Source organism: Barbus barbus (genome assembly GCF_936440315.1).
Source record: "Barbus barbus genome assembly, chromosome: 16".
NCBI classification, from domain to species: Eukaryota; Metazoa; Chordata; class Actinopteri; order Cypriniformes; family Cyprinidae; genus Barbus; species Barbus barbus.
In genome coordinates, this window is record NC_136744.1 from 3,993,772 (window position 1) to 4,019,110 (window position 25,339).

The following is a 25,339-nucleotide window of genomic DNA, read 5'->3' on the forward strand; positions in this document are numbered from 1 at the left end:
GGCCACTCTAAAATGTGCAGTTTTACTGTATTGAGGGGTCGGGGGGGGCTCCAAAAACCAGTCAGTATCTGGTGTGACCATTTTCCTCAAGCAGTGCAACATCTCCTTTGAAGAGGAGTGGACAACCTGATCAACTCTATGCAATGGTTGTGTGAAGTTGCTGGATATGGGCAGGAACTGGAACACGCTGTCGTATACGCCGATCCAGAGCATTCCAAACATGCTCAATGGGTGACATGTCCGGTGAGTATGCTGGCCATGCAAGAACTGGGATGTTTTCAGCTTCCAGGAATTGTGTACAGATCCTTGCAACATGGAGCTGTGCATTATCATGCTGCAACATGAGGTGATGGTCGTGGATGAATGGCACAACAATGGGCCTCAGGATCTCGTCAAAGAATCTCTGTGCATTCAAAATGCCATCAATAAAAAGCACCTGTGTTTGTTGCCCATAAGATATGCCTACCCATACCATAACCCCACCGCCACCTTGGGCCACTCGATCCACAACGTTGACATCAGCAAACCGCTCACCCACACGACGCCATACACGCTGTCTGCCCTGTACAGTGAAAACCGGGATTCATCCGTGAAGAGAACACCTCTCCAAAGTACCAGACGCCATCGAATGTGAGCATTTGCCCACTCACGTCGGTTACGACGACGAACTGCAGTCAGGTCGAGACCCCGATGAGGACAATGAGCTTCCTCGAGGTGGTTTCTGACAGTTTGTGCAGAAATTCTTTGGTTATGCAAACCAATTGTTGCAGCAGCTGTCCGGGTGGCTGGTCTCAGACGATCTTGGAGGTGAAGATGCTGGAAGTGGAGGTCCTGGGCTGGCGTGGTTACACGTGGTCTGCGGTTGTGAGGCCGGTTGGATTTGGATGTACTTCCAAATTCTCTTAAACGCCTTTGGAGACGGCTTATGGTAGAGAAATGAACATTCAATTCACGGGCAACAGCTCTGGTGGGCATTCCTGCAGTCAGCATGCCAATTGCACGTTCCCTCAAAACTTGCGGCATCTGTGGCATTGTGCTGTGTGATAAAACTGCACATTTTAGAGTGGCCTTTTATTGTGGCCAGCCTAAAGCACACCTGTGCAATAATCATGCTGTCTAATCAGTATGTTGATATGCCATACCTGTGAGGTGGATGGATTATCTCGGCAAAGGAGAAAGGGAAAGGAAAGGGAAGTGGTGTGTGGCCAAGTATGGTGACCCATACTTGGAATTTGTGCTCTGCATTTAACCCATCCAAGTGTACACACAGTAGTGAACATACACCCGGAGCAGTGGGCAGCCAATGCTGCGGCGCTCGGGGAGCAGTTGGGGGCTCGGTGCCTTGCTCAAGGGTCTCACCTCAGTCGTGGTATTGAGGGTGGAGAGAGTGTTGGTTATTCACTCCCCAACCTACAATCCCTGCCGGACCTGAAACTCGAACCCACGACCTTCGGGTTACAAGTCCAACTCTCTATCCATTAGGCCACGACTGCCCCACTAACACATGATTAGACAGATTTAGATTTAACACAGATTTAGACAGATTTGTGAACAATATTTGAGAGAAATAGGCCTTTTGTGTACATAGAAAAAGTCTTAGATCTTTGAGTTCAGCTCATGAAAAATGGGGGCAAAAACAAAAGTGTTGCATTTATAATTTTGTTCAGTGTATATTTCTATGAAACAGGAAGCCATGGCTGGATAATTTCATGTTCATAATCACCCTGGAGTGCCCAAAATAGTGAATATTAATGGGAATACACTTCAGAGATATTTTACTCATAAGAATTTCTAGGGGTGCCAATAATAATAGCCAACATGCATTGGAGAAAAACATTTTATAATGCGAGTTTCTCCCCAATTTCAATTGTTTTACTTCAAGGAAAGTTCAGAATTTTGTGGATTTTTTTTTATGAAAGATCAAAAAGACGAATGATGCAGATTTATTTTCACAGCCGCCTTTGCTCATTTTTACCAAGGGTGCCAATATTAGTGAGCAATACTGTAGCCGTCATCATCCTGATTTAAATCTTAAATATAAAATGTAGAATATCAGAGACTGAATCAGACAAATTTAATCCATTGGGGTCGGCTGTATCGCCACTCGGTTTTTTTAAGATAAGTGCAAAAGACACTAAAAATACTCTTAATACAAATAAGTGTTATACATCAATCGAAACTGTTAAGTGTCTACTTTTTTTTTTGAGTACACTCACGATTACAACAAAACTTTGTGGTTTTGGGGAAAAAAGAAAACAAACAGGGTGCGCTCTCTGTCTTCTCCGTCTCCGCGATCTGTTTATAGTAACGCGTCACTAACATGAAGTGTAACTCCGCAAATACTCAACACAGAAACATGAGCGTTATCTCTATAGAAAGCCTAAAGTGTCTGCTTTCAACTGAAGTAAGTGTTGTCGAAAACAAATGTTCTGTGATAAAGTAATCCGTATGAAACCGAAAGGATGTTCAGTCTGTCCTCATGTTCAGTCTAACTCATTATTTCTAATGAGATCCCGCCCCCTCGTGTTCACGTGTAAATAACCACGTGACGCGCGCGCGCGCTTGGAGACACCCAACAACAAACAAACAGTCACGAGACTCTGTTCATCTCTGCTACTGCTCGTTTCTGGAAGAAGACGTGCTGAGTAAAGGCTGGATTTACCTCAGAATAACAGCAAGAGTTCATCCAGAAGACATCGATCGATCTGATTAGTAAGTAGGCCTAATGCTTGTTTTTTGCATTAGTTAGCGTGTTATTGTGACAAACCTGAACGCGTTTAGTTGGGTTTTTCCCAGACGACAACATGATGAATGCTACGCATCTAAGAATGTTTAATGTTCACAAATAGATTTAATATCGTGCTAAACAATAACAATTAGTTTCTCAAATATAAAATATCCTTTTTTTAAATGGTACAAAGTACATCCTTTTGTAGTTCACAGCATACGTGAGTCTATGGCTGCAGAATCATAACAGCTTCTATAAAATCATACATACTAGACTATATGACTGCAAAATCAGTTGTTTTTCTCTCAAACTGTAATTCCAGACTACAGTGTTTGAATATGATGGGCAATTCATTGTATTTAAATTTCTTACGGCACGATGATGTTTTCATGCTCTATATAAAACAAAAGTAATATGAGAGTACATTGTAACATGATGAATGCTACGAGTCCAAGTATGTTTACAACATGTTTATTATTAATAGCCTACTCTGTTCAAAAATAGTTTTTAATAACGTACTAAACAATAATAATTAGTTTCTCAGATATAAAATGTCTTTTTTTGTGTACGATAGTACAAAGCATGCACGAGTCTATGCTCACAAATTTTGGTTGTTTGTATTTTATTGAATCAGGTACCTGAACCACAGATGAATCCTGATGACTTTCTTCAAGATGTTTTCCTCTGAGATCACTGTACCAACATCAGATGGTCAACTATACTGATATTCTATGGTAAAACAAGGTCCTTGACTACTGATTATGTTTTTTTCTTCTTGAATCCATGGAAATAAGTAAATGTTGTTGAACAGAATCTGTTGCAGGAATGACTCAAAGTCTGTTCACATCTCTGTGGTTAGATCAGTGTGCACAATAATGTGTCTTTGACCTTCATTATGTATGTTTTGATTATACTGTGTTGTAAATAAAATACAAATAATAAAAAAAAAAAAAAATTTCAGTCTCCTCACACTCTCTGTCTTACCTGCCTCAGTCACAGTCACACTGATGGCCCATTAGCAGCCTTTAGGGGAGGGCCCTTTGTCTCTCAGGTGAGAATCACTTAATATTCAAGGCTATTACCACTCCCTCGCATATTGGCTTTCGATCACAAAACATGTCTTTAAAAATTTAAATCAATATATTGCTTTCTGTGAATGAGTAAGCTGGATGATTTTCACATAATTGTGAAGTAAATATTCTAGCCTAGAAGACTGATTACACAAAAGTCTTATTCAGGATGATTTAGTGTGGCTTTTATGGCCTTATTTCCCCAAAACTTACTAACCACGCATAATATTTTTTTTCTAACAAATGCAAACATGTACATCCACCTTGGTCACATATTATTGTAGCATAGTTTGTGCTGAATACAAAAAAAATACATGTTGGTCAATAGTATATTATAAGTAGCTGAAATAAGCACAAATATCAGGGCATGTCAACACATCTCAAGGGCCCCAAAATTACCTCAGACCCCAGAGGGTTAAGATGCGATCAGAACATTGAAACATGAGGAGCTGGAATCCCACAGAGAGGCCCAAGGAAACAGGACAATGTCGTAAATCAGATTCCTAGCTCCAACTAGTCTGAAGCAAGCAAACTAACCAGCAAGCCTCTTTCACAAAACAGCTTACAACCTTGAGACAAAAGAACACTTATTGATAATTCCAATTCAGGAAGGAGACTGTCAAATTTGTTGCAAATAATCAAGACTGATGGTCAAAGATATGGCCATCACGTGTTCCATGATTGAATTCACGAGCTTCCTTAAGACTGACTTCTCCCCCACATAGAAGACAGACCAAACCAAAATTCCTTTGTCTAAAGAACATGCCTTCGTTCTCCATATAACTATACAAAGACTTTTTTTCATATGCACATAAAATCATCCTAAAAGACATTTCTATGCAGAACCCCATATTATGTTTATATTATGTAACCCACATATTAGACTATCATGTTTTAATCAAATATTATGTATGTCTTTTTAATCATTATTGAATATCTGAAGGATTCCTATGCGTGTTTGGTATGTATGAGTTTGAAAAATCATGCTTTAAATGTTTCTTCCAATCAATTCTTTGTCAAATGTATCATAGACTTGTTATAGAAACCATGTTCAAAAGTATACTTTGCAAGGGCCTGTAAAGTTCGGACCTCTGACTAAACAGATAACATGCTGATTTATTGATGGGGTGGAGAAACAAAGCAATACCCCGAGCAAGGACAGCATCTAATTGGTCAAGACGTCCAGATGGGACGGTCTGTAAGCAGAGTTTAAAAACTCAGGACACCATCAAACTCTCTCTTCTTAAAAAATGCTCTCTTACAACCTCTTGGTCCTCTCCCTTCTGCTCTTCTTTTTTTTGCCACAGCGTTTTGACGCTGCTCTTTGAGCGTGCTCTGGCCCACGTGCCAGCTGCTACCATAATGAGAAGAAAACCAACCTAGTCTCGTTACATCCTTTTATTCTTTCGCTTTAATTTATTTTATTTTCCGTTGTGAGTTTCGTGTACTCAGTTAGGTTTTGCCGCCATGCCTCATCTCCGAGTTCAACTGGAGTCTGTGACCGCCTCAAAACTTCTACCAGCCACAACTCCATTGGCTTCCCAAGATGTCACTTCACGACTACTGAACTCTCAACCAATCAGACACTTTGGGGAACCCCCTTTCTGCAATGACTACGACACAAAGGAAACCCCTTAACACAGGCATAGCAAGCAAGTAACACCTCCAGGTTCTAATTGAATTGGTGTATTTAATATAAATTTTAGCCTCATTAAGAAACTCAAAGCGAGGGTAAAATAAGTGATTGATGGTTGTTTAGGTCTATGCAATTAAACATATTGCTGTAAACTTGGGATTTCACATTTCCATTCTCTTAAACTCATCCTTTCCTTACTTTCTCTCTTTCTGCAACGTGTGAATGTGTGAATGCTTGTGTTCATGTGTTAAGATTAGTTTACATGTCTTAGGTTTATCGAATAAAGTCTTATTTATTTTGAAAAGAGAAGTATCTTGTGTTTTGTGCTCACAAGTTAATGTCTTAATCTGCCGATCTTGTTACTGTGCTATTAAATAGTGTTTTCACTATATTTTGGATTTTAATATCCAGTGCAGATTTGATGTTATATGTCTTGGTCAGTGAATTGCTGCCGCCTCAGTGATCAGCCGTGAAACAGTGAGTCTGTTCTTATAAAATCATAAATTATTCCCTTTGAGCTAAATTAAACTATTTGCTTTAAATATTAATATTACGTTACAAAAACATGTTTGATATTAATCGGGGCGGACCCGATTTGTGTGCGAGCAGATCGGGAGTTGCAAAGTTTGATCTGTGAACACCTCATATCACCAGATAATCCACACCAAACATCAGGTCTGATCTAGGTGCTTGACAAGATTTTTGCTCCGATTCTAGGGAGGGGAAAATCGGGGCTAAATCAGGCTAAAACTCCTGTAGTGGGAGTCTGGCTTAAGTGAAAACATCCTGTAAAATGTTAAATCTGAAAGGGCATATGAAAGGGTATAAAGTTATTGTCTCTCAAAAGAAAGTTGACTGAATCATTTAAATGAGTTGTTTTTAAAAATGAATTTCTACTCTTTCTTTTTATGTAACCCACTTGTTCTACAGATCTATGCACAAAGGATGCACTGATCAGGATTTTTCGTGACCAACTCCAATTGGCGATTTTTTTTATTAAAATGGGCCGATTCCCATACTCGTTGCCTATTTATTCATTTATTAAAGGTGCAATAGGAGATCTCGGAAAATGCTAACTTTAGCCTGATAGCACTGAAAACGAATGTCCCACCCTCCCAGCAATCGCCGTCCAAAGCCACGCCCCCTGAACACACATACGCTCAAAGAGCAGAATAATAAAAATATCGCTGACCCTAACCTGATTCTGTCACCTCCAACTTTATTCACTTCCTAAATTGTCACATAGTGGAAAAAATCCATAGACGCTTATATCAAGTATCTCTGGCAACACGGCTGAGGCTGCGCCTACCTGCCTTCCGTTTCCATCATACTCCTTCCATTTCCACTATACTCTCTCACACATACATACATTATTCTCTTACATTTATTTTTTATAATATTAAATGTATACTTTGAATACATTTGCATAAGAGCAAAATGAATATGCCTTGTATAACTAAAGAAATTATTATTTTTATTATAATTATAACTTTGCAAATATTTTCAGTTTAAAACTACAGAAAATGTTGATCAAAAAAGAAAAATAACTTTATTCTCCTTGTTTTCCAGTGAAACTGTGTACAGATTTGTCGAGAGACAAGCATCCACAATCTTAAATAAGAGCACTAGTAGAAAAAAAAATAAATGGAAAGAAAGTGTTCAGTACTCATAGCAGAATGACAATAAAGCTCGCTTGAACTTGAAGTAACTTGGAGATCATGTATTGCTGGAGTCTGTGATCATTTATGAGTATTTTATCAACAGAGTGCAACAAATCATTTGGACCCTCCAAAAGCCTTGATCAAACCTCGCTTTTCTTCGTGTTGTATAATAAAATGTAATGCCATTCACAAAAAAAGGCTAATGTAATGCGTTTTTACAGTTGGATTTTGAAAAGGTTTGAAGTTAGGACCGTTTTTAGGATATTTTTGCGAGTTAGTTGATATAACTCCAGACAAAGCTCTGATTTCTGAGAGACGCGCATAGACCCCAACACGGCTATTGATTTGCGCTCATTTTATTCATATAGGCTAGTTTGCACTCATTCACTTTACACATCCAGGCCCATAGCCAGCTATGAGGTCCAGACCTCCGTAAATGTTTCATGTTCAAAAATAAAATTTGAAAACATATGAAAAATTATTTAAAATCATGTCGCTGAATAAATTCATGTGGCTGACTCGCAGCAGCTGAGTGAACGAGCTTGGCGCAAATGCCGTCTCCACTCCGCTCCACCATGTTTGCCAGATCTAATTATTAGCGTGGCTGGACTTGTTTAAATACTAAATGTAACAGAGTTAATAAAGTAATTAGGGCATTAATAAACTGGGAAGTTGAAGGTTGAGATTAGAGATTCTGTATCCTACATGTGATTGTGTCTGCCGAATATACATACAGTTGGGCAAAAAACTATTTAGTCAGCCACCAATTGTGCAAGTTCTCCCACTTAAAAAGATGAGAGAAGCCTGTAATTTTCATTTTAGCTACACTTCAACTATGAGAGACAGAATGGGGGGAAAGAATCCAGGAAATCACATTGTAGGATTCTTAATGAATTAATTGGTAAATTCCTCTGTAAAATAAGTATTTGGTCACCTACAAACAAGCAAGATTTCTGGCTCTCACAGACCTGTAACCTCTTCTTTAAGAGGCTTCTCTGTCCTCCACTCGTTACCTGTATTAATGGCACCTGTTTGAACTCGTTATCAGTATAAAAGACACCTGTCCACAACCTCAAACAGTCACACTCCAAACTCCACTATGGCCAAGACCAAAGAGCTGTCGAAGGACACCAGAAACAAAATTGTAGACCTGCACCAGGCTGGGAAGGCTGAATCTGCAATAGGCAAGCAGCTTGGTGTGAAGAAATCAACTGTGGGAGCAATTATTAGAAAATGGAAGACATACAAGACCACTGATAATCTGTGGCTCCACGCAAGATCTCACCTCGTGAGGTCAAAATGATCACAAGAACGGTGAGAAAAAATCCTAGAACCACACGGGGGGACCTAGTGAATGACCTGCAGAGAGCTGGTACCAAAGTAACAAAGGCTACCATCAGTAACACTACGCCGCCAGGGACTCAAATCCTGCAGTGCCAGACGTGTACCCCTGCTTAAGCCAGTACATGTCCGGGCCCGTCTGAAGTTTGCTAGAGAGCATTTGGATGATCCAGAAGAGGATTGGGAGAATGTCATATGGTCAGATGAAACCAAAATAGACATTTTTGGTAAAAACTCAACTCGTCGTGTTTGGAGGAGAAAGAATGCTGAGCTGCATCCAAAGAACACCATACCTACTGTGAAGCATGGGGGTGGAAACATCATGCTTTGGGGCTGTTTTTCTGCAAAGGGACCAGGACGCCTGATCCGTGTAAAGGAAAGAATGAATGGGGTCATGTATCGTGAGATTTTGAGTGAAAACCTCCTTCCATCAGCAAGGGCATTGAAGATGAAACGTGGCTGGGTCTTTCAGCATGACAATGATCCCAAACCCACCGCCCGGGCAACGAAGGCGTGGCTTCGTAAGAAGCATTTCAAGGTCCTGGAGTGGCCTAGCCAGTCTCCAGATCTCAACCCCATAGAAAATCTTTGGAGGGCGTTGAAAGTCCGTGTTGCCTAGCGACAGCCCCAAAACATCACTGCTCTAGAGGAGATCTGCATGGAGGAATGGGCCAAAATACCAGCAACAGTGTGTGAAAACCTTGTGAAGACTTACAGAAAACGTTTGACCTCTGTCATTGCCAACAAAGGGTATATAACAAAGTATTGAGATGTTATTTGTTGAGATGTCAATTTTGTTATTGACCAAATACTTATTTTCCACCATAATTTGCAAATAAATTCTTTAAAAATCAGACAATGTGATTTCCTGGATTCTTTCCCCCCATTCTGTCTCTCATAGTTGAAGAGTACCTATGATGAAAATTACAGGCCTCTCTCATCTTTTTAAGTGGGAGAACTTGCACAATTGGTGGCTGACCAAATACTTTTTTGCCCAACTGTGTGTGTGTGTATATGTGTATGTGTGTGTATATATATATATATATATATATATATATATATATATATATATATATATATATATATATATATATATATATATATATATATATACACATACATATATACATATATACACACACACACACACACGTACACGTACAAACCCGATTCCAAAAAAGTTGGGACACTCTACAAATTACGAATAAAAAAGGAATGCAATAATTTACAAATCTCATAAACTTATATTTTATTCACAATAGAATATAGATAACATATCAAATGTTGAAAGTGAGACATTTTGAAATGTCATGCCAAATATTGGCTCATTTTGGATTTCATGAGAGCTACACATTCCAAAAGAATGTTGGGACAGGTAGCAAAAAGAGGCCGGAAAAGTTAAATGTACATATTAGGAACAGCTGGAGGACCAATTTGCAACTTATTAGGTCAATTGGCAACATGTTTGGGTATAAAAAGAGCCTCTCAGAGTGGCAGTGTCTCTCAGAAGTCAAGATGGCAAGAGGATCACCAATTCCCCCAATGCTGCGGCGAAAAATAGTGGAGCAATATCAGAAAGGAGTTTCTCAGAGAAAAATTTAAGTTTGAAGTTATCGTCATCTGCAGTGCATAATATCATCCAAAGATTCAGAGAATCTGGAACAATCTCTGTGCGTAAGGGTCAAGGCCGGAAAACCATACTGGATGCCCGTGATCGTCGGGCCCTTAGAAGGCACTGCATCACATACAGGAATGCTACTGTAATGGAAATCACAACATGGGCTCAGGAATACTTCCAGAAAACATTGTCGGTGAACACAATCCACCGTGCCATTCGCCGTTGCCGGCTAAAACGCTATAGGTCAAAAAAGAAGCCATATCTAAACATGATCCAGAAGCGCAGGCGTTTTCTCTGGGCCAAGGCTCATTTAAAATGGACTGTGGAAAACTGTTCTGTGGTCAGACAAATCCAAATTTGAATCTTTTTGGAAAATTGGGACGCCATGTCATCCGGACTAAAGAGGACAAGGACAACCCAAGTTGTTATCAGCGCTCAGTTCAGAATCTCTGATGGTATGGGGTTGCATGAGTGCGTGTGGCATGGGCAGCTTACACATCTGGAAAGGCACCATCAATGCTGAAAGGTATATCCAAGTTCTAGAACAACATATGGGAAGACCTTGCATTCAAGGGAAGACCTTGCATTTTCCAACATGACAATGCCAGACCACATACTGCATCAATTACAACATCATGGCTGAGTAGGAGGAGGATCCGGGTACTGAAATGGCCAGCCTGCAGTCCAGATCTTTCACCCATAGAAAACATTTGGCGCATCATAAAGAGGAAGATGCGACAAAGAAGACCTAAGGCAGTTGAGCAACTAGAAGCCTGTATTAGACAAGAATGGGACAACATTCCTATTCCTAAACTTGAGCAACTTGTCTCCTCAGTCCCTAGACGTTTGCACACAGTGGTAAACATGGCCTTGTCCCAACTTTTTTGAGATGTGTTGATGTCATGAAATTTAAAAAACTTATTTTTTCCTTAAAATTATACATTTTCTCAGTTTAAACATTTGATGTCATCTATGTTGTATTCTGAATAAAATATTGAAATTTGAAACTTCCACATCATTGCATTCTGTTTTTATTCACAATTTGTACAGTGTCCCAACTTTTTTGGAATCGGGTTTGTACTTATTTACATGTATATCATGCTAATTAAAGTGAATGGGACGTGACATGTGGCCAAACATGTGTTTGTATATACACACACCCATTATATATATATATATATATATATATATATATATATATATATATATATATATATATATATATATATATATATATATATAAATAATGCTAATTAAAGTGAAATGGACGTGACGTACTCAAGTAAAATAAAACTGTTCCCTGTTGAAAAAACCAGCATATGCTGGTAAGGTATGTTTTGAAGCATGGGATGCTGGTTTGATCTGATTTAAGATGGTCCTTTGCTGGTTTATGCTGGTCCTTTGCTGGTTTTATGATGGTCGAACCAGCTTCAAAACATACATGAAGTGAAGTGACATACTGCCAAGTATGGTGACCCATACTCGGAATTCGTGCTCTGCATTTAACCCATCCAACGTGCACACACACAGCAGTGAATACACACCCGGAGCAGTGGGCAGCCATTTATGCTGCGGCACCTGGGGAGCAGTTGGGGGTTCAGTGCCTTGCTCAAGGGCACCTCAGTCGTGGTATTGAGGGTGGAGAGAGCGCTGAACATTCACTCCCCCCACCTACAATCCCTGCCAGCCCGAGACTCGAACCCGCAACCTTTGGATTACGAGTCCGACTCTCTAACGATTAGGCCACGACTTCCACTACATAACCAGCATATGCTGTTTTTTCAACAATGCTGGTTTGTGAAACAATTTCTGAAAGGTCATATGACTCTGAAAACTGGAGTAACAGCTGATAAAAATTCTGATTTGCATCACTGAATTAAATTATATTTTAAAGTATATTAATTATGCATTATAGACGTATATATGTATATAACCTCTGACACGGACAAGAGAGAAAACTCCGCACATGACTGCAACAGAATATCTGAACATAATGAAACAAATGCACATTGACAAATCTTCTTCCGTCTGTTCTGCAAAATGTAAACAAATGTAGCCTTCATTTCTGCAAGCGTAAATATTGTGAAAATATCAGTATTATGTCTAGGCAAAGGCATTCCTCCTGGAACTAACATGGGTTTGGCGGGTGTTCATTTCATACTCTGTGACAGCTTATTTAATGAATAAATTATACATTATATTTACTGTGTAAGGTACATGTAATGCCATGGTATCATGTACTGTAGTCGAATCTATACCTGTGGAACCGACAGCACATGCGGTGTTCATCTAATAAAGATCTTCATAGCTAGCAAACCGTGCATAGCCTTTGCAGATTTGCTTTCAACTGACTGTAGATCTAAAGCCATGTCTTCAACGCTCTTTTCTGATACAACTCTGAGAATTGCTTCAGACGCATGCGGCAGGGAACTGTACGAATCATTCAAACTGATTCGCAAACCAATTCACTGGTTTGCCAACTGGTTTGATCAAGCCTTTGAACAGAATTGACTCAAAAGAATGAATCATTCGCAAACTGGCATCGCTCATTGCCCAGAAAAAAAGCATACGCCGTGTTTGGAATAAATTGAAGGACTTTTAACTTGCATTGCATTAAGATAAAGTAACGAGAGGAGCATCACCCACAGTAACAAAGTAAAAGTACATTTTTTTCACTAAACATATACTTGAGTAAGAGTAAAAGTACCCATTTTTAAATTCTCTAAAAGTATTAGTTAACCCAAAAATTTACTCAAGTAAATGTAACTCGTTACTACCCACCTCTGTTGTTAATAAAACATAATTTAGACGTACAGAATGATAAGTGCAGTATGCAATATCAGCAAGTTCTTCTGAATATTGCATTAGATTTAGAATATTGCATTTTTACGTGCAGCCCTAGTTGACACACATTCTGAACAACAAGTAGCCATTATATGATTGATTGATTATAATTTAGAGCCATGCCATCATTTAAGTTGAACAAAGTAAAAAAAAAAAAAATAGAAAAAGTAAATAAACTATATAAAACAAAAAAAGTAAATAAACTTGAAAAAAAAATGAAGAAAATTCTAAAACTAAACAGGGTCTCACTTCATTAAAAATATAGAAGAGTCACCTGAAAAGTGAAGAGCCCTAGAGGAGTTCAAGGCATCATAGTCCATCAAAATATGCTTCAGGGATAATGGATTCTGGATTTTTTCTAATTGAAGCCATTATATAAAACATTTAATATACTGGATACAGACATATGACTGCACATCACATTAACTCTATATACATGTTTCATGCAGTGACAAAGCATGCAGAGCAAACTGCTCTGTATTATGCCTAATAACATCCCTTAATAACAGCTTAACATCTTAAACTGTTCCTCATCTTAACTTGTATGGAACATCTGCTTTTTTATTAGTCCTGCAAAACAGGGTCTGCTTTTCATTCAGTGAGTGCTATGGATATATACTCACAGGTGTACCCAGTTTGATCTGAGAAGATAATTTCTTTTTCATGGCTCTCTCGTCAAAGTTGGCACTTCTCTTCACATACACACCTCCATGCTGTGAATGACATCAATCATAGTCCTAAACCACAAACACACAACTGGTCCTATTCATGGAACACAAGCAGAATAAACTTGTGTAAATTGTATATAAAACCGTTCAAAAACAAAGAACATAAATGAGGTCTAAAGTTTTGAATTAGATGCATACACTACCTGTGAGAAATACCATCCATACAAAGGAAGCCACTTCAGACCATCTTTCAGGACGTATCTTACGTGTCCAAGTGCATTTTGTCGAATGGCTAACATGTCAGCAATGATCCAATCAGCTACAATGGATAACACAACCCTTACAAATGGTACAGTGATGGTGTCAGATCCCATGATACTGAGACATACTATGTGGTACCATATTACTTTCCAACAAAAATAAACTTTCCAGGATACGCATCAACTATTTTGTAACATTTATAGATAAGAACATTGAGACTTACTTGTGGATTGATGGTTTGACAGGTAAACCACATTCTCCTTCTTTGGTATGTCCCCATAAATGACAATCTGGACAGATATTTATATGAACATTTAAATACACAAGACAATAAGAACAATATAGTTGCAATGAACATAACCAAGGATATTACGGTCTGAAAAAAGGTTAAGTTTCTAGTTTTATCACAAGTGGAACAAATGCATTTTGTTCAATAGGCTTAATTGATATGGATTTTGTTCCCTTAAAGTTACAGTAAACCATATCTGAGAAACACTGCTGATAAATGAAATCAACATTCAAACAAAAACACAGCCCTCCCTTCATGGCTTTGTCACAAAAATCACAAACACACTATGCAACACACCCACAAAAACATAAAACAAAATACATGGCCATACCCCCCAAAAAAAAAAATCTTTCTGAAACTTACATGAATCCTAAAGGAGTGTACTTGGCACAGAAATACTCAGTCAAACGTCCAACTCGTTTTTGGATACTTTGGCCATGTTTAGCATGAGAATCCAACCCTCGAACTTGTATATGGATGCATCGATCCGTATCGGTATCGGCTCCGATACTGGCATTTCCTGCCGGATCGAGTATCGGTCAGACGAGACCGATCCAAATCCGATATTGTGCGTATACTATTCTGTGTTATTGTTGAGCCCCACGAAAGGAACAAAAACATTATAAAGCAGGTACATATGAATATTTAAGTCGTCTGTCATCCTCCATTCAGCATTCAAACTACACGTTACATTCGGTTACTACAGTCAAACTCTCTTCTCCCTTTGTACTTTGAACTTTCCTATGCGGACTCGGAGGGCTACGCAGCCTGCGCGCTGTGACTCCATGCTGCTTCAAGCTCATTATTCTGCGCACGGGATGACCATACGCGCTTTGTGCCGCTCATTGGAGCCTTTCGTATTATAATACATTTGCGCAATGAAAGATTATTAAGTCTTTCTTGTTCTGTCCTATCTATCATTTGTTGCTGCCTTCATTACTGTGCTATACATTTAAAATATATTTGTGGGAAGTCGTGGCCTAATAGTTAGAGAGTCGGACTCGTAATCCAAAGATTGCGGGTTCGAGTCTCGGGCTGGCAGGAATTGTAGGTGGGGGGAGTGAATGCATAGCGCTCTCTCCATCCTCAATACCACGACTTAGGTGCCCATGAGCAAGGCACCGAACCCCCAACTGCTCCCCATGCTCCGCAGCATAAATGGCTGCCCACTGCTCCGGGTATGTGTTCACGGTGTGTGTGTGCACTTTGGATGGGTTAAAATGCGGAGCACGAATTCAGAGTACGAGTTACCATACTTGGCCATATGTCACTTCACTTTTTCACTTTAGAAAAGAAATATGTTTTAATTTTATAGTATAGCTATATTTATATATAAATGTATTTGCTTGTTTTTTTCATGAATGTATTTTACAATACAAAGAACAATGTGTTACATTTGACCAGATGTAGTCGTACACATTCACTTTTATTTGTAAATAAAAATGTTTCACTAGGTTTTATAAAATTGTGCACCCATGATTTTTCTAGAGTACCTTTTGCTGCTGAATTATCTACTAACCTAATTTATAATAGTATTTTTGCTACAGATTACAATTATATAAATCTTTGTTGTTTTTCATTAAAATTAAGTATAGTAAAAATACGTTTGCTTATGTGAATGTTTTGACTTGTATGTACTGTAAACACCTCTAAGTCTATTAATAAAAAACAAACAAAAAAACAGAAGTATAGAAATTCTACATTGATTAAAAAAAAATTAAAACTGCGCTGGTATCGGATTGGATCTGAAAAAATGGTATCGTTGCATCCTTACACTTGTATCATGGTTCAACTTAAAATCTGGCAACGCATCTGTAATAAGCATTGTTATAAATAACAACATGTAAAACAGACTGTTAATGGGTATGAGCATTCTGGCTTCCCAATACAACAACAGCAAAGAAAAAAAAAACAAACATGGACAAACCAGTCACTCTCTGTTCAATACGAGTGCTATATGCTCGAATATGACCTGTCATTTATGCCGTCATCACCCGAGGGTTGATAGTGTGCACGCAGGTGATACCTGAACAGCACGTTGCCACCTGTTTAAAAAAAAAAAAAAAAAAAAAAAAAAAGCTATTCAGTCAAAAGCAGTGAGTGGTTTCCTTGTTTTTGTTGTTTGATTAACATTAAAATAAGTGCTGTCAATGCACAATGCACAGATCCAGTACACTGATACTGTACTTTCAACCAACTACGTCTTCTAGGATACTTATCTATCAAGATGGATATTTTGACATTTTGTGTGAATTTGTCCATTCAAGCACAAGACTTGAAATCAAACTCAATATTTGTGTTCTGAGATGCGAGTTTGGGCACTATGGATGAGCGTGCACACAAGTATTCTCCCTGTGTGCGAGTTCTCATTCATGTCTTCTGGCTCTTGAATGTTTAAACTGGCAAGGCTTAAATGAGTTTAGTTTAAACCAGGGGTGTCAAACTCAGTTCCTGGAGGGCCGGAGTCATGTCAAAATATCCATCTTGATAGATAAGTATCCTAGAAGACAGTTGGTTGAAAGTACAGTATCAGTGTACTGGATCTGTGCATTGACAGCACTTATTTTAATGTTCATCAAACAACAAAAACAAGGAAACCACTGAATGCTTTTGACTGAATAGCTTTTATATTTTTACAAAAAGATTCATCTTTAATATATACATTCAAATATGCAATGTTATTTTACTTTTGATTACTTTAGACCTACCTAAAAACCTGAAAAGCAGTTTATTTTATTTGTACCTTTATTCTGTTGTATTTATTTGCACTTGTAGTATGCATGTATTGTGTTACTTGTAGTTAAGATTATTTGTTCTTATTTTCTTTATTTTTATTTCACAGTATAGTTTTTTTCCCTAAACATAGCACATATCGAACCGTACAGAAACCGTGACTCTACAACCGTGATACAAACCAAACCATGAGTAAGCTGAACTGTTACACCCTTAATAGGTAAGCATTATGAGCGGTGGCTGCACCAGCAATAGATGAAATAAGAGGGTTACAAACATGCCTGCCTTGATATCTTGATGGTCATGAGTAGCGCTAGGGAGGGACTATCAAGCACTCCAGCACCCCCAAGAAAGACCAAAGCACCCCCATACGTAAAAGATTAAATAAAAAAATATATATATTTGACTCGATACACATGCTTAACTCGTGCAATGCAATACAACGTGACGTGATTTGCAGTCGCACATTTCGTAATGTCATAGGATTTTATTTTAAAAATTTATCGGTTCCTTGTGCCAAGTAGGCCTGCCCCCGACTAAGGATTTTTCTAGTCAACTACTCACGTTTATATTAAATTGATAAGATAATAACCTACTAAACCAACTTTTCATAGGGTCATTCCGTGTCAACTCAACCAGAGGTCCCCGGCTCAAATTTATGATTTTGCTAATATTTTTTTCTGAAGAAAGATAAACAGTGATGAAAGCCAAAATATTAAATGTCACAGATGAATATTTACTGAGTAATCTGCTTTTTTATAGAGGGTGAAAATGGCAATTTTCACCTGACATTCAAAGCCAAATTGCAGGGGGGTCAAAATTGACTTCAGAAATATGGCAGCATCATAATGTTACTTTTACACAGATATTGGTAGGTCTATTAATATAAACATTAAATTGTACACATTTTAAATTTAATTGTTAAATTGTACAAATTTGAGCCAGGGAAGTTTCAGAAATTTGGTTGATTTTACACGGAATGACCCAATAAGCATTTAGGTGTATTTTAGCCTATTCCGCACTCAAGTGCGTACATAAAGCTTGCCACAAAGCACTGGCAAAAGTAATGATTATGAATGCATCTGGGAAAAAGACGACATTTTAATTATTTATTACTAAACTAGTGCTTTCTCACTCAGTATCAGCTGCAAAGATGAAGTTGCCGAATGCCAAAGCTGACTGGCCATCTCCACAGTAATGGACATGCCTTTAATAGAGAAATGCACCTTTTCGGACAACATAGCCTAATTAGACAATATTTATTTTTTATTTGAATTGGTTTGTTTAATAGTAGACATTTCAAGCTTTCTATGGATTTATTTCTTATTTCTGTGAGCAATTATCATTGTTGTGCTCCATTCACGGAGATTGTATGAGACGGCAGACAGCACATCCAGTATATAAGTTCTCCCTGCAGAAAAAAAATACAAATAAAAAAAAAAATTATGGGGGCGCCTCCATGTCACATAGTAAGTGTGTGTGGTGATAATACTCAAACACTCGTCATAAACACTTGAAATGCGCCTACATTGCGATAAATAAAAATAAATTAAATTACGTGTGTGTGTATGTGTGTGTGTGTGTATATATATATATATATATATATATATATATATATATATATATATATATATATATATATATATATATATATATATACACACATACACACACATACACGTGTGTATACAAAAATATAAAAGTGCTGTCAAACGATTAATCGCATCCAAAATAAAAGTTTGTTTACAAAACATGTGAATGCACTGTTTATATTTATTATGTATATATAAATACATATGCATTTATACATATAAGAAAAATATGTTACGAAAATTACTCCTCGTCGCCCCGTCGTTTCAAAGAATCTCTCAACGGCGAAAGCGTCAAGTATAAAAGCCTCGTCCATTTGGGAAGGTGCAAGCGCAGTCAGTGGAGGCTCGCGAAGCGGAGCTAGGCGAGAGTATAAATCCCGCTTTATCAGTGGCGCACGAGATGTGATGACGATGTAGGTAGGTGTCACTGCATTTTAATGGGTTTTTTTTAGCCTATCCAGTTGAAGCCACTGGAATCGTTGTTCATTCAAAATACTGCGGAAAAAGAGAACATCAATGCGGAGATTATGTTGTTTATGTCAAAACTGGAACCAAGCCGTTCACACAAAATGCATATTTTGCGCATTTTCTAGAGGGACATCTATCACCATTACACTCGCATCTCGCAAAAGAGAGTCAGATATTTAAAAAAAAAATTACTGTAAGTTCAACTTTGAAAAAACAGGTCTCAACTTTGTGGCGGGGTGGGTCTCTCCCCATTCCACTGTATCATGTTTTTAAATGAAAAAAGTAAATGTTACTCTTTGTGATTTGTTTTCCGTGCTTTGTATTAAACTGTCTATACATGATGCTGTTTTGTTTTTAATTGTTTAAGCAACTTAATTATATGGTTAAACATTATTTTAAACATCATGCACATTTTTCAAAGATAGTCGTGTTATTTTATGCTTTGAAGAACCGTGGATTAGTAATATTTTGCTCAATGCGCCCTCTTGTGGCCTCAGGAGAGAAACCAAAAGCTTTTTTTATCCCCTAACTGAAATTATGCTTTTTAAATTCAAAGATAATTTAGCTTTTCAGCTATTTTGACAGCCCTAATTTATATATACACATAATAAATATAGAGTACACACGCTTATATTATGTGAACAAAAACTTTATTTTGGATGCGATTAATTGCAATTATAATGTTTGACAGCACTAATATTATATTATATTATATTAACATACATACATACACACACACGTATATATATACACATATATACATATGTATATATACATATACAGGTCCTTCTCAAAAAATTTGCATATTGTGATAAAGTTCATTATTTTCTGTAATGTACTGATAAACATTAGACTTTCATATATTTTAGATTCATTACACACAACTGAAGTAGTTCAAGCCTTTTATTGTTTTAATATTGATGATTTTGGCATACAGCTCATGAAAACCCTCTCAAAAAATTAGCATATCATGAAAAGGTTCTCTAAACGAGCTATTAACCTAATCATCTGAATCAACTAATTAACTCTAAACACCTGCAAAAGATTCCTGAGGCTTTTAAAAACTCCCAGCCTGGTTCATTACTCAAAACCGCAATCATGGGTAAGACTGCCGACCTGACTGCTGTCCAGAAGGCCATCATTGACACCCTCAAGCAAGAGGGTAAGACACAAAGAAATTTCTGAACGAATAGGCTGTTCCCAGAGTGCTGTATCAAGGCACCTCAGTGGGAAGTCTGTGGGAAGGAAAAAGTGTGGCAGAAAACGCAGCACAACGAGAAGAGGTGACCGGACCCTGAGGAAGATTGTGGAGAAGGACCGATTCCAGACCTTGGGGGACCTGCGGAAGCAGTGGACTGAGTCTGGAGTAGAAACATTCAGAGCCACCGTGTACAGGCGTGTGCAGGAAATGGGCTACAGGTGCCGCATTCCCCAGGTCAAGCCACTTTTGAACCAGAAACAGCGGCAGAAGCGCCTGACCTGGGCTACAGAGAAGCAGCACTGGACTGTTGCTCAGTGGTCCAAAGTACTTTTTTCGGATGAAAGCTAATTTTGCATGTCATTCGGAAATCAAGGTGCCAGAGTCTGGAGGAAGACTGGGGAGAGGGAAATGCCTGAAGTCCAGTGTCAAGTACCCACAGTCAGTGATGCTGGTGTTGGTCCACTGTGTTTTATCAAGGCCAGGGTCAATGCAGCTAGCTATCAGGAGATTTTGGAGCACTTCATGCTTCCATCTGCTGAAAAGCTTTATGGAGATGAAGATTTCATTTTTCAGCACGACCTGGCACCTGCTCACAGTGCCAAAACCACTGGTAAATGGTTTACTGACCATGGTATTACTGTGCTCAATTGGCCTGCCAACTCTCCTGACCTGAACCCCATAGAGAATCTGTGGGATATTGTGAAGAGAAAGTTGAGAGACGCAAGACCCAACACTCTGGATAAGCTTAAGGCCGCTATCGAAGCATCCTGGGCCTCCATAACACCTCAGCAGTGCCACAGGCTGATTGCCTCCATGCCACGCCGCATTGAAGCAGTCATTTCTGCAAAAGGATTCCCGACCAAGTATTGAGTGCATAACTGAACATAATTATTTGAAGGTTGACTTTTTTTGTATTAAAACACTTTTCTTTTATTGGTCGGATGAAATATGCTCATTTTTTGAGATAGGAATTTTGGGTTTTCATGAGCTGTATGCCAAAATCCTCAATATTAAAACAATAAAAGGCTTGAACTACTTCAGTTGTGTTGTAATGAATCTAAAATATATGAAAGTCTAATGTTTATCAGTACATTACAGAAAATAATAAACTATCACAATATGCTAATTTTTTGAGAAGGACCTGTATATATATATATATATACACACACACATACACTGAACAAAATTACTTTTGTTTTTGCCCCCATTTTTCATGAGCTGAACTCAAAGATCTAAGACTTTTTCTATGTACACAAAAGGCCTATTTCTCAAGTATTGTTCACAAATCTGTGTTAGTGAGCACTTCTCCTTTGCCGAGATAATCCATCCACCTCACAGGTGTGGCGTATCAACATGCTGATTACACAGCATGATTATTGCACAGGTGTGCCTTAGGCTGGCCACAATAAAAGGTTTGGTTTGGTTATGCAAACCAATTGTTGCAGCAGCTGTCCGGCTGGCTGGTCTCAGACGATCTTCGAGGTGAAAATGCTGGATGTGGAGGTCCTGGGCTGGTGTGGTTACACGTGGTCTGCAGTTGTGAGGCCGGTTGGATGTACTGCCAAATTCTCTGAAATGCTTTTGGAGACGGTTTATGGTAGAGAAATTAACATTCAATTCACGGGCAACAGCTCTGGTGGACATTCCTGCAGTCAGCATACCAATTGCATGCTCCCTCAAAACTTGCGACATCTGTGGCATTGTGCTGTGTGATAAAACTGCACATTTTAGAGTGGCCTTTTATTGTGGCCAGCCTAAAGCACACCTGTGCAATAATCATGCCGTCTAATCAGCATGTTGATATGCCACACCTGTGAGGTGGAGGGATTATCTCGGAGAAGTGCTCACTAACACAGATTTAGACAGATTTGTGAACAATACTTGAGAGAAATAGGCCTTTTGTGTACATAGAAAAAGTCTTAGATCTTTGAGTTCAGCTCATGAAAAATGGGGGCAAAAACAAAAGTGTTGAGTTTATAATTTTGTTCAATTATACACACACACACACACACACACACACACACACACCTCCCTCCATAAGTATTGGAACAGTAAAGACAAAATTGCTCTGTTGACTGTGGAGTCAAAACATTTACAAATATGATTAAAAGATGAAGAGACAAAACTACAGAATCACATTTTATTATTGGGTGATTCAACACATAGATGGTTTACCAGCTAAGAAGTTCAGCACTTTTAGAGTTTCATCCCTCTATCTGATGTGAACATAAGTATTGGAACAGTTGCCTCACAGGTCTTTCTAAGTGATCAGCTGTGTCCTGTTGCATTAATTCTTCAGACATTAAATGCAGGGAATGTGTCGTACGAGGAATGAAGATGAGGGAACTGACTTTGAGAGAAAAGCAAGCAATTTGGATGCTAAAAGAAAAGAGGAAGTCAATTAGTGCTCTAGCAAAAACAAAGGGCATGGAGAAATCAAGAGTTTGGAAACCACCAGCAACCAACAACGACCTGATCAGCTGAGAAAACAACAGTAGTCGATAACAGACAAATCATAAAAGCTGTGAAAATGAACCCTAAAAGACGTGTCTGTAAAATCACCAACAACTTCCAGAAAGCTGGGGTGATGCTCTGACAATTTACTGTCCTCAGGAGACTTACAGAATTACAGATGCTACACAGCAAGATGCAAACCTCTGACAAGCACCAAAAATAGAAAGGCAAGATTAGAGTTTGCAAAAAAGCACAAAGGTGAGCCAGAAGAGTTTTGGAACTGTGTTTATGGACCGATGAGACAAAGATTAACCTTTATCTAAGTGATGGGAAAGCAAAAATGTGGAGAAAAAAATGAAACTGAAATGATCCCAAGCATACAGCCTCATCTGTAAAGCATGATGGAGGTGGTGTCGTGGCATGGATGGCTGCCTCTGGAACAGGCCCTCTCAACTTTACTGATGACTTAATGTATGATGACAGTAGCAGAATGAATTTGGAAGGGTACAAAACTATCTTGCCTACAAATATTCAAGAAAATGCCACCAGATTCATTGGGAAGTGCTTCAGATTGCATCAGGACAATGACCCAAAACACCCTGCCAGTTTAGTCAAGGAATTTATAAGGGCAAAGAAATGAAAAGTCTTAGATTGCCGAAGTCAATCTCCAGATTTAAATCCGATTGAACATGAATTTCACCTGCTGGAGAGTAAAGGCAGAAACTCCCCAAAACAAGCAACAATTGGAATTGGCTGCATTAAAGGCTGGGAAAAGCATTTCAAAGAATGAGACCAAGAGTCTGGTGATGTCTATGGGTCACAGACTCACTGCTGTGATTGTGCACAAGGGATTTGCAACTAAATAATAGCTTTTAATCTTTTATATCTGCCTTATGTTCAACTGTCCCAATACTTATGCTCACATCAATGAGTGGGATGAACTCTAAAAGCGCTGTTCTTTTTATTTGGTAAAACATGTGTTGAAACGGCTAATAATAAAATGTGACATTCTGTAGTTGTCTCATATTCATCTTTTAATCACATTTGCAAATGTCTTGACTCCACAGCCAACAGAGCAATTTTGTCTTCACTGTTCCAATACTTATGGAGGGCACTGTATGTTTTATATTATATAATAACCCGTTTTGTTCATATTTACTATTAATTGCACAACTCCCCCGGTCATTGATCTAGCACCCCCTCAGCATCTGTGTTCGAAATTTTCTGGCGCCACCCTTGTTGATGGTAATGGTCAGACTGACACCATATTATATAACAAAGCAATGGCCACATTAGTGCAATCACAATATGCAAGCAGTGGTTGATACCAGAGCTGATAAGATGAAATTACTAGCCACAGCATACAGGAGCTGTAAAAAAGCATATGTGAAACCATAGCAAGGGCTGCCTGAGCAGTTTGTAAATGAGAACGACAACAGCACTGATGTATATCACATACACAGCTGTTCAAACGTTTGGGATCAGTAAGGTTTGTTATGTTTTAAAGAAGTTTCTTCTGCTCATCAAGGCTGCATTTATTTGATCCAAAATACAGAAAAACAGTAAGGTTGTGAAATATTATAGGAATTTAAAATAATGGGTTTCTATTTTAATACCTTAAAACATAATTTATTTCTGTGATGCAAAGCAGAATTTTCAGTATCATTACTCCAGTCTTCAGTGTCCCATGATCCTTCAGAAATCATTCTAATACGCTGATTTATTATCAATGTTCGAAACAGTTGTGCTGCTTAATTTTTATTTTTTTTTAACTTTGGGGGATACTTTTTTCAGGATTCTTTAGCCCTATTCGGACAGGACTAGATTTACAGGGGGTCGTTATAGAAATTTGTGTTTCTCTCACACACGCAAATTACCTACTGTCTTTCAGCAAACTCAGTGATCCTCTGAGAAAACGAATCACATATGAATGCGAACGTCTGTGATTGCCGGTGATATTTTTTTTTTCACAACACGTTTCCTTGTGTGTTTTGACCAAAGTGAATTACCGTAGATGCTCTTGATATATTTGCCTCCCAGTCCCAGCAAAGAAATAATTAAAAAACAATAATAAAATCAAGTGCCAGATCATGTAAACTGTTAAGACTGGCTACTGTAACATCAGTGTTACTCGCATTCATTTCTGCACTCAATTATATAATGTTTTAATTACATATGTACCTTTTATGAAAATCAAATATTGGTTTAGTCACCTTTATTTAGTTTTATATAACTATTTGAAAATCTGGAAAAAAAATCTAAATATTGAGAAAATCGCCTTAAAAGTTGACAAATGAAGTTCTTAGCAATGCATATTACTAATCAAAAATTAAGTTATATATTTACAGTAGGAAATTTACAAAATATCTTCATGAAATGTGTTCTTTACTTAATATCCTAATGATTTTTGCCATAAATAGAAAAATTTATAATTTTGACCCATACAATGTATTTTTGGCTATTGTTATAAATATACCCCAGCGACTTAAGACTGATTTTGTGGTCCAGGGTCACACACACACACATATATATATACATATATATATATATATATATATATATATATGTTATCTTGAGTGATACTGCCCATTTATACCATTGTGCTGAGGAATGTTTGATTCTGATTGGCAGAAATGAAGAGTCAGCTTCACCATTACCCCGCAGTGATGCTCGACAGTTCAGCCTCACAGCGTGGTGTTCAAAGTCAAAGTATGTATATATATATATATATATATATATATGGGCGAATTCCAAATGGCTTTCTTGCGCCCTTGA

General features: G+C 38.1%; 1 protein-coding gene across 3 annotated transcripts in view; it reads right to left on the reverse strand.

The window, feature by feature from the left end:
* LOC306882863 (1-acyl-sn-glycerol-3-phosphate acyltransferase epsilon-like) overlaps positions 1 to 25,339 on the reverse strand; it is a 69,911-nt gene that overhangs the window by 41,888 nt on the left and 2,684 nt on the right. For all 3 annotated transcript variants that reach the window (XR_013785302.1, XM_079437838.1, XM_079437839.1), the window contains exons 2-4: positions 14,051 to 14,117; positions 13,770 to 13,885; positions 13,522 to 13,611 (exon numbers count right to left, since the gene is read on the reverse strand). Coding sequence is in view for 2 of the 3 variants with exons in the window: in XM_079437838.1 (XP_079293964.1) it covers positions 13,522 to 13,611; positions 13,770 to 13,885; positions 14,051 to 14,117 (273 nt within the window). In the remaining variant the exon portion in view is untranslated. The remainder of the gene's footprint in view (positions 1 to 13,521; positions 13,612 to 13,769; positions 13,886 to 14,050; positions 14,118 to 25,339) is intronic.